The 11,352-nt window shown below is 32.5% G+C and overlaps 1 protein-coding gene across 1 annotated transcript; it reads left to right on the top strand.

Annotated features, from left to right (window-relative positions):
* Window positions 1-5,806: 5,806 nt before the first annotated feature.
* Window positions 5,807-9,786, top strand: LOC131634719 (protein SMAX1-LIKE 3-like). The gene is made up of 3 exons (XM_058905343.1): window positions 5,807-7,344; window positions 7,917-8,178; window positions 8,519-9,786. The coding sequence occupies exons 1-3, from the start codon at window positions 6,188-6,190 to the stop codon at window positions 9,608-9,610; spliced, it is 2,511 nt and encodes an 836-aa protein (XP_058761326.1). The 5' UTR covers window positions 5,807-6,187; the 3' UTR covers window positions 9,611-9,786.
* Window positions 9,787-11,352: the final 1,566 nt, after the last annotated feature.

An 11,352-nucleotide genomic window follows, 5' to 3' on the forward strand; every position in this document is an offset into this window, starting at 1 on the left:
CCCCTTTCTAAGTGTTTTTCTATCCTTCATTGATCTCAACTTTGTTCATAGAATTTCATGACGATAGTCATAAATTCTAGTGTATTGCTTCAAAAAGGAACCATCAAACATTTCCCTAGCTGCACACTTAACCCTAAGTGCCATAGTTTTGTTTACACCAACATTCCATTTCATTTGAGTCATTTCCTTGATGTCCTTGATTTTCATTTTTAGATTATCTTTCAATGAGTTCTAAATTCTCTTACTTAACCATTTTTATCGTCATCATTTTTACATTGTAAGTTTTGCTACATTTATGAATATCCACCACTTTCCTCAATTTCCAAGAGTCCTCATATGGTAATTTGGCACTATAGGCATTCCATTGACACCCTTCCTTACATATAACCCTAACCCTTTGTTTCTCATTTCTAGCCAACTTTATATCCCTACCTGACTAGACTGCACATGTGGTGATTGCTTCCTTGAAATCAGCCTTGGTAGCAAAATAGGTCCCTAGTTCCCATTTATAGTTCGACATGTTTTATTGGAAATTTGAAAACATGGTATTTCTTCTTATTACATCCACTTTCCTAACCTATTTCACATCCACTCTCCAATTCCTCACTAGCATCCTCACTTTCAACCTCACTAAAGTATTTTTTTAATGTTTTTTTCTAGTACCTTCAGCCTGATCACAATAACCTAAAAAACTTTCATTACCCTCATCTAGTAAACCATCTGTACCAGTACTTTCATCTGAATCCTCAAATGCAACATCTAAGTCATTGTCATAGTGAAAGCTTATATAATCATTATTATTATCAGAACTCTAACATCTCTTTCATATGCATTAGTCAACTTAACATCATTAAATTCATCCCCATTCATCGCAACATTAGTCACCTTATCCACATCACTTTTTGTACCTTTGATAACTTCCTTATACAGTTTTAGAATCTCTTATTCATCTTCATCAAGCTTAACAACATCCTCTACGTTTATGGTCTCTTCCTCTAAAGGAACATTATAATAGTTAGGTTGAGAAAGAGGATGTTGTACATACATATGAACACTCAAATGTACCTTACATAAATCGGCTACATCTTGGGCACCTTTGTCATTAATTAGAGTAAACATACCAAATATGGGATCCTTGTATAATATTGATCCAACTTCTTTATAACCTAGTTCTTTAATAATCCCTACCACCTCAAAATATCTCCCCTTATCTACATCACATCTCACCTAAAAAACTAAGCCTTCATAGTTACTATACTCATCATCTACAAATTCACCTCCATGGTGAATAAAAACATGAAAAAATTCATCTAGTCGTACCCAATAAGCCCTAAATTTAAAAGAGGAAAAACTTTAGACTTACTAGTAAATTTGTCTTCCTCTTTTCGACTCAACCTTCGTTACTTCGTTATCACTTGTCGATTGTTTGTTCTCAGCCTTCGGTCTCAACCTTCATTCCTTGCCTTTGTTCCCAGCTCTTCGTTCTAATGATTTTGTTCTTAGAGAGTTCCCTTAGAAAATTTCTAACAAATGAGGTCAGTGAAGCCCTAATACCCTTAATTATTCCAACCCAGAAGAAAATAATCCACATAAGCAATTACTAATCCACAAAAGCAACAAAGGTAATTAAGGGACCAAAATAGTCATTTTTAAAATTAAGGGACCAAAATGAACCCTGACCTAGAGAAATTTGTTCATTTACAAATTGGTCTCAAAGAAATCATTTGAAAAACAAAGGTAAGAACTCAATGACGAACGAAGAAGGCAAGAGGTATACGATGATATACGAAACGAGGAAGATAAATGTTGGAACAATACGAAGAAGACAAGAGGAATACCTTGGTAAGTTTTTTTTTTTGCATTTTTCTAATTTAGGATTTTTATATGAATGTGGGGTTTATGTTCGTGTACGATTTCTGGCATGTAGAATGTTGGGTTTTTAGGGTTTTATATGAAATCGTGGTTTTTTTAAAGATTTCTAAATGGACAATTTCTAGGATTGTAGAATGTAAGATTTCTCTGTATTAGGCTTGTTAAAATTAATTGATGCTTGTTATTTTTTGTTGTATTAAGTTGTATTTTGTTGTAATTAGGTCATAAATTAATGAATTTGTTCATGTATTTATTCATCATAAAGGATTGTTTGTAGACGATAAATTATCCAAGTATGAAAATATTGTTTCAGAGCTGAAATGTGATGTTGATAAATGGAATTTTTTATGAGCTGATGGGGATAATTGAATAATTAGAATATAAGAAAGCTAAAATAATATGCTACAAGGATCCAATATTTGGTAATGCTTATATTGGGTGATGACAAAGGTTCCCAAAATATTACTAATTTGTCTAAGGTTCACTCGAGTGTTGACGTTTTTGCACAACATCTCATTCTTTAAGCCAAACAAATATAGAGCGTTGTAATAACTGTTATCACAACAAGGCAAAAGGTCATCAAACTCCTGACACACTGTCAACCTACTTCTCCACTCCTCTAGAGAAAGGCCCACCACTTATGCCTTCATCTCCCACATTTCAAGCTTATGGACACAAGTCTTAACCTCAAACTCCATATTACTAAACACCTTCTTATTTCACACCTTAAGTATCACCTTGAGAGATTTCAGCTTATCTTTGGGAGTGCACACCATCCAACCAGAATGCGCTCCTACCATTTAAGAATCCTTAACAACCAACTAAAATTTAGGAGTACCCGACAAAAAATTATTAAACCGAAAAGGCTTAGGACCTTAAACTTGTGAAGGATACTTAACCACAAGCAAACAGTGATAAGAGACATCCTTGGGAAAGGACCAAAGACTTCCATGATCCCACTCCTCTTTCCACCCCAGCGAGAGGATAACCTAATCCAACTTACTCATATACACCATGTTAGGGGTGGAACCCAGTAAATATTCTACCCAACAATGCTAAATCCACCAGCTCCATGGCCTCGATAAAGGCTCCAAACTCAAGGGATTCAGACAGGCCAGTTTTCTGAGTCCCAACACTAATAATTTTTCTCTCAGAGGGTCTAAGTACTTGATTGAAATCTCCCAGGACACACCACGTGCCCTCTAAAGATGCTTTCGAGCGAGAGTCAAGTATTCCCATCTCATTCTCTTCTCAAACATTCAAGCTCCACTCAAGACGAACCCCTAGGTAACTTGTACATGAGAAAGATAAAACAACCTTACCAACATCACAACTGCATATAGAAAACAAACCACTACTAGCTACCTATATCGACCCGAAACTCCAGTCGCAAGAGGAACTACCCCACAAACTCTAACACAATACCTCATCCACATGGTCTAACTTAACTTCTTGAATAACTATGAAGTATAAGTGAAACTCTCTAATAAAATCCCTCACCTTCCTCTTCTTAATACGGCCCCATAATCTCAAAACATTGAAAGATCCAATTTTCATTGGAGACTACGGAACTCATTGAGAGATTTAGCCTTGACATCTCTCGAATCCTGAATCAACCTCTCTAACTCTAAACAAAATTTGAAACTTCTAAATTTGGGCGAAGCTATTTTAATGAAAACATTCAAAACAAGTGCAGTGGCATGACACTTTTTGTTATTGAACAAAAGGGCATATGAAAACTAAATCTCAACATTAATTGTAACTAATCTTAGTTTGACGATTACAATCAATTCTTAATTTTTACAATCAATTTCATAAGTTGTGAAAATATCTTTTGTTTTCTCTCTTTCTATAAAAGATTACATCCTATAATATCTATTAAATCAAATTCACAAAAATATGATTATTTTCATTTGAATTAATTCAATTCACAATAAAAGTTATGGTTAAATTTTTTGGGTCACTAATCTAGTGGTTGAGATTTCGAATAAGCGAAATATCGTGAGTTCAAACCCACAACTCTATATTTAAATGTTCTTGTATAACTACCAACTGCAGTGATTGAACAAATTGTAATTAAATCTAATATATGAATAACTATTTCTTTTAATACGAATTGAATTAACCATATTTCATGAGTGTAAAAAAAAGAGATGAGCATGATATACACCTATGAAACATTTTCTTTCTATAAAAAAGAGCAAAAATGATCAACCATTAAGAAATAATAAATGGAGAGAGAGAGAAGAAGAGAGAAGCTATGGGAATAATATACCCGTCCTCATAAGAGAATGTTGGTGTTAGAATGGATCCCCATGCAAATGCAATGCATCACCAATTCACCATGCTAAGTTTTCAAAGACTTATGTAGATAGTTTGTTACTACATTTTCTGAATTCATAAAAAAAATAAAGAAAAGTGACTCAACACTTTATTCCCTTGTTGCCTTTGGGTTGAAGAAAATCGTACACATTTCGCAATTCCTTCGCTCAAACATAAGACTACAGTGAGGCCCCACTCTCTTTTTAACATGCTCTCGATTTTGACACTCTCAAAAGAAAAAAAAAACACATATTGATTTGTTTTTCTCTCTTTTTTTTCATACATATAATAGAATGCTACGAATAAGATAGAGGAGCGTTCATATATTTTACTTTTTCTATCAATTTTTATAATTTATATTCTATTTTATTTTCCACTTCTATGAGGCGCTATAATTACTAGGAATATTTGTTGTATTTGACTATTTTATATATGTTATATAAGACTATTATAATAACAAAGATAATGATGATTTTATCTAATTATTTATTATTAATATAATTTTATCATTATAAATATCTACCATAATAAATAAAGATTTTTTTTTAGTAAAAATAGCGGTTAACTTATAATTTTTTTTTTTTTATAATCAAAGAAGGTATATTAAAAAAAATCATAAGGGGTGCTAATCCATCTGATAATTGATGACTGATAACTTATAACTTATGACCGATGATTGAGACTGATAGCAAATAAGCTAATTGAAATGTTTAGTAAAATTAACATTTCAAGTAACTTATAAATGTAAAATGACATAATAGATATTTAATATATAATTATTTTATTTTAAATTAAAATAAATTAAAAAGTATATAAGTGGGTTTTTACTAAAATAATAAGGATAAAAAAGAAAGAAAAAATGATAAGCTATAAGCTAAAACGCTATTTGAAATAACGTCTGAAAAATAAGCTATAAGCTAGCAAAATAAACTATAAGTTCGAGATGAAAAGACCATTATCAAACAAGTCTAAATTATTGTATGAACTTATAAGCTATAAACTATAAACTATAAGTTTAAAATAGTGTCTTACCAAACATAGCCTAAGGTTTTACATAAGCTCAACTCAATATTTTCATCATGCAAGCTTTTTTAAGTTTAATTTGCAACATTCAAATTTACTATAAAAATATTACAATAGAACTACTCTTAAATAAATATTTTTAGCACAACACCAATACAATAATTATTATATAATTTTTTTACTTTAGCGAAAAAGAAGTTTATGAAAGAATTAGAGAAGAAATATTGGAAGAAGGTTTCGATTGAAAAAATTGATGTAAGTTAAAAAAAAATATTATATCCATCAACTTCTCTATAATTGATGCCACACTTGAAGAAATGAACTCATTTCAAAATTTCCAAAAATATTAGATTAGCCAATCAAGATTTAAGATTCAAAAAATGAGTTGTTACCTAGCTTTCTTTCTTTCTCTCTTGGGAAAGAAGAAACTAGTAGTAAAACATTATGCATATATAGAAGAGAAAGTGCCCCCACCTCCCACTTACAAATACCAAAAACTTTTATACTAAAAATTTGAAGAATGAAAGAAAAAGAAAGAAAGAAAGAAGGCAAAGCTAAGTTGCCTTTGATACTGGTCTAATAGTCCTGCTTGTCAGCACATGCAATCCACTTTCTACAACAAAATCCACTTTGGACCCCAAATTTATTACCTCTCCCACAAGAAAAGCACCTCACTCACATCTCCCATATATTTCACACACCTTACTTCCTCTACACCTCCTCTCTCCTCTTTCTCTCCCTTTAGACCAAACTATCATCTATTTCACCTTTCAATATTCACAATTTTCATTCAAAAAAAATCCTATGATCATCAATCCTTCACCCTTTTATATATTATCATCAAAACAAACCCTAGCTTCCATGTTCCATCCATATAACTATCTTACTACTCTTCTAACTATTGAATTCTAGCTTCTCTTTTCTCTATTTCTTTTACTTACCCTATAAGAAAGTTGATACTATCCTAAAGATGAGAACAGGAAATTGTTCTTTGCAACAAGGCCTAACTACAGATGCTGCAAACATAGTAAAACAAGCAATAACCCTAGCAAAGCGTCGCGGCCATGCGCAAGTAACACCACTCCATGTAGCAAACACCATGCTTAGTGTTACAAATGGTTTGTTAAGAACAGCTTGTCTTCAATCTCACTCTCACCCTCTTCAATGTAAGGCTTTAGAGCTTTGCTTCAACGTCGCGCTCAATCGCTTGCCAGCGACGACTTCTAGCCCTATGTTAGGTTCTCATCATTCTCAAGCTCAGTATCCTTCTTTCGCGAATGCTTTGGTTGCTGCCTTTAAGCGCGCTCAAGCTCATCAGCGCCGCGGATCGATTGAGAATCAGCAGCAACCGCTTTTAACGGTGAAGATTGAGCTTGAGCAGCTCATTATTTCAATTCTTGATGATCCTAGTGTTAGTAGGGTTATGAGAGAAGCAGGGTTTAATAGTACTCAAGTGAAAACCAATGTTGAACAAGCTGTTTCCTTGGAAAACACTTCTTCTATAAAGGAAAACAATGATCAAACTCTCTCTTCTCAATCTCAAGAGAAAGTTTCCAACAAAGCATTGGTTTTGGATCCAACTAGGGTTGAGGATATCCACAGTGTTGTTGAGAATTTAAAGATGAATCAAAGAAAAAGTGTTGTTGTTGTTGGAGAGTGTGTGAGTAATCTTGAAGGTGTAGTTAAAGGAGTGATGGAAAAATTTGATAAAGGAGAAGTTGATGAGTCACTTAAAGGTGTTAAGTTTGTTTCACTTTCTCTTTGTGACTTTGGCAATGTTTCAAGGGTACAAGTTGAGGAAAAAGTTGAAGAGCTTAAGAAACTAGCAACAAAGAGTTTTCATGGAAAAGGGTATGTTTTGTATCTTGGAGATCTTAAATATTTGTTTGATTATAAAAAGCAACAAGGGATTAGAGGCTATTATTCTTCCATTGATCACATGATAATGGAGATTGGAAAACTTGTTAATGGTGTTGGAGAAAATGGAAAGTTTTGGTTGATGTGTATTGCTACTTTTCAAGCTTATATGAGATGCAAAAATGGACAACCATCACTTGAAACTATTTGGAATCTTCATCCTATCACTATTCCTGCTGGAACCTTGAAATTTAGTCTCATCACTAACAGGTAAATTTAACATGCAATTCGTCCAGTTAAGTTAAGCCAGATCAGTTGATAGCTCTGCATGAATATCATACTAATGGGCGCGGTATCGAATCCGCCACAAAAATATTAACATGCAATTTGGTAAAGTTTGATATTAATTGATTTTTACTATGCTATGTGACTTTAACTGCATCATTACTTTTATTTGAAAAACTGTTTCCTTATGAGTGATTATTTATCTCAAAATGAACATTGGGAAAGGGATAAATAATGGAATTGTCTTTTGCTTCTTATAGGTTAAAACTTCAACAGCAAAAAATAGTAAGAAAAAGAAGGAAAAAACTGTTTATTTTTTTTCTTCTTTTACTATATATGAGAATGGAAAAAATGACAAAAGATATTACAAATTTGTGCACTGAAACCAAAGACTTGTCAGTCATTACAATTTTGCTTTTTTGATTGAGTACAACTTATAAGCTAGGAAAGAGGCTTTTCTTTTTAAATATTTACATAAATATTTTTTAAAAATAATAATTTTTATTTTATTAACATTTTACTTAATATTTGATATAATTTTCTCTTTTTGTTCTTAGTGGTATAGAAAATGAGTCAAGAAATGAAAAAGATGAGACTAGAACAAGCTGGCTATTGCATGAAGGAGTAGGAGATGATCAGATAACTCAAAAACAACAAGAAACTGCTTGTTTTGGAGAACCTTCAAGAAAAAATGAGACTGAAGTTAGAAGCAGCTTGCAGAGAATGAGTTCTTTCAAAAGTGATTCTTCAAGTTCAAGTCTTCCTGCATGGCTACAACAATACAAAAATGAGAATAAAGGAATCACCAATAATGATCAGGTTTTTGTTATTATCTTATCTCAATCTTATTTAGATAATATTCCAATTATTTTTTACCATACCCTACAAATCAAAATAAACATTAAAGTAATCATCACGGGTCACATAAAGCTTTCACGATTTCGATCAGTACAGATGTTACAATAGTGATTGCAACTGTTTTGGTGTGAATTAACTACAGTTTTTTTAAATCATAAAAATAGTGAATGGTATTGGTCAGCACCTTCTGATACCGTTTTATTTTGACCGTTTTCGTGGTGACAGATCGTATTTTAGATATTAAGATATTTATAAAAATTTGTGATTAGTTAAAATTAATTATTTTTGTTGTGTATTCTAGGAGAATTGTGTTCAAGTGGGAGACCTTTGCAAAAAGTGGAACAACTCTATGTGTGGTTCAACCCAAACACAAACCTATCATTGTGATGATAAAATCCTCACATTATCTTCAGCATCACCTTCTTCATCCACTTCAGGATTCTCCTATGAGCAACAACAATATCCAAATGTGTCACAAAGCGATCGCGATCGTTCCGATCACCAATTTTGGATATCTCAAATTCAAAGTGGAAGCAAGTTCAATGAACCTTCTAACCCTAATTCAACTTCTTCTAGTGAGCTTATGGAAATGGAGCAAATTAACAAGTTCAAAGAGCTCAATTTAGAGAATATGAAAACTCTATGCAATGCTTTGGAGAAAAAGGTTCCATGGCAAAAAGATATAATACCGGAAATCGCGAGCACGGTTTTGCAATGTCGATCCGGTTTGACAAAAAGAAAAGGAAATTTGAGAAACATTTATCATGATCCTAAAGAAGAAACATGGTTGTTTTTCCAAGGTCTTGATTTGGAAGGTAAAGAGAAAATAGCAAAAGAATTAGCTAGGCTTGTGTTTGGATCTTACAACAATTTCACTTCAATATCATTAAGTAGTTTTGCTTCAACAAGAGGTGAATCAAGTGAGGAAAGTAGAAACAAAAGATCAAGAGATGAAGCAAGTTGTAGTTTCATTGAAAGATTTGGTGATGCAATGGCAAATAACCCTCATAGGGTTTTTCTAGTTGAAGATATAGAGCAAGTTGATTATTGTTCACAACTTGGTTTCAAAAGGGCTATTGAGAAAGGAAGAGTTTTGGATTCAAATGGTGAAGAGGTTGGTTTTTGTGATGCTATTATTATTCTTAGTTGTGAAAGTTTTAGTTCAAGATCAAGAGTTTGTTCTCCTATACAAAGATCCTCTCAAGAAGACAAAGATGATAATGATGATGATGATGTTAATGTTGCTACTTTGGAAGAAACAAGTTCTTATGTTTCTTTGGATTTGAATATTTCTATTGATGATAATTATGAGGAGGATGATAGGTTAGTTGATGAAATTGGGCTGCTTGAATCCGTAGACAGAAATATTCTCTTCAAAATTCAGGAATTGTGAAGAATTTTTTTTCATGAACACATAGTCTTTTTCTAGCTAGGAGTTTCTTAATTTCCTATGTTCTTCATCATGTCTTTGTATTTCTTAGCCATTAATTTTAGTTCCCTTTAATTTTATTATGTAACTAGATGTATATTAGTAGGTATATGTACTATCTCTTTTATAGGAGTTTGAAACTTTCTATCAAATCATTTTTTTTTAGCATTTTGCCTAAGAAAATATATATTTTTATCAAAAATATTATCTTGTTTTCACTTTACTTTTAACTTTTAAACATTTATGTAATAAATAATAAATTATAAGAAAAATATACTATTTAATTATTATTTTATAATTGTTTGTTTTCAAAAAAATATTAAAGAATTTTATAATTAATACAAATGAAACAACGTTAAATATAATACCGATATTGGAAATACCATTCCTTCTGAGAGATATGATACTCTCATTGTTTCCTCCTTGTCGGAGAAAGAGTGGTTGGTTTGAGAAATTCTTTCACCAAGGGAATTTCTCTTCTAGACTCAAATCAGAAAGTCGCTTCTGATTGGTTTGTAGATGTTGTTGTCTAGGAAGGTGGAAAATGAATTTCTCACTTCCATTCGGGAAGATCCTTGTATAGGGCTCATCGGTTTGAGAGACTTTTTCTCTATAGCCTTTTAAATTTATGCCTAGCATAAGTAGAAAGTTTGGGACCTTAAGCGGAGAAGGGGTTGTTTGTTTGGGAGCAAAAGCTACTAAATAATATTTTTTGGTCACATTGTCATTTCCAAGGAAAGGGATCTCTGGCGGTGATGTCATTGTAAGAATGATGTTTATTCGATTAAATTCCTATGATCTCTTCCTCAATTATAGTATTCAAGAGGATATCTTTTCAAATCAAGTTGGCTTCCTCCTACCTCTCATGTAGAATAGTATGAGTTATTATAAGGTGATTGTATTCTCCTGAAAACATCTTTAGGATATGAAACCTATGAGACAAAATCTTTTTAGACGTTGTGTCTTGGCGGAACCATTTGGTACCTATTGTTCTTTTTTCAGCATAGTGTATTACTCACCTAGTTCCGGATATGGAATCTTCAGGTGGCTAGGGTTAGAATTTTTACATCCCATCATCTTTATTTGTTGTTTGAGTTTCTTAAATTCAATATCAATAGTACTAGTACACTTAGTCTTACATGAACACACCTTACTCACAGTCTCTTCCTGATACTACCCAATAACTTTCTATTTAGGAATTCCTATAAATATGAGAAATCCTCTCACTTTCTCTCAATTAGTAACCCGAATGATCCACTTCAATAAACAACTTAAAGAATGTTGAATTACAACTCAACTAAACAAACCAACAACTATGCCTTATGATATGAAAATAGGCGCTAGCATGGTATACAAGCAACACAACAAACAAGGACTCAAATAAAACCCTAACTCAAAGATATTCAATTAAGCTCGGGGTCTTAAACGATGGAATTAAGTCTCTTTAAATAGAAATCTCAAGGTGAGAAAAACTCAAGAAGTGGGGTTGAATTGTGTTAACTTTTTCTTCTTTTTCTCTTGCAAATCTCTTGTCAGTAATCACGAGGATAGATTATGATTCAGAGTCTGATGATTAACAGTGGAATAAAGTTTATAAAAAATAAAGAAGAGAGCAAGCAAACTCACAAGCAATTATCCCGGTTCCTCTTACATATCAGGAGTAGTCCTGTCCCCTTGCACTTCTAAGGGATTTCCACTATAACTAA

This window comes from Vicia villosa, unplaced genomic scaffold (genome assembly GCF_029867415.1).
Source record: "Vicia villosa cultivar HV-30 ecotype Madison, WI unplaced genomic scaffold, Vvil1.0 ctg.001340F_1_1, whole genome shotgun sequence".
Lineage (NCBI taxonomy): Eukaryota > Viridiplantae > Streptophyta > Magnoliopsida > Fabales > Fabaceae > Vicia > Vicia villosa.

What these genes read in the sequence shown, in the direction of transcription:
- LOC131634719 (XM_058905343.1), top strand. Translation starts at nt 6,188, where the DNA reads ATGAGAACAGGAAATTGTTCTTTGCAACAAGGCCTAACTACAGATGCT. An exon ending in TTTAGTCTCATCACTAACAG is followed by an intron (nt 7,345 to 7,916) that starts GTAAATTTAACA and finishes TTTTGTTCTTAG; the next exon opens with TGGTATAGAAAATGAGTCAA. An exon ending in GAATCACCAATAATGATCAG is followed by an intron (nt 8,179 to 8,518) that starts GTTTTTGTTATT and finishes TGTGTATTCTAG; the next exon opens with GAGAATTGTGTTCAAGTGGG.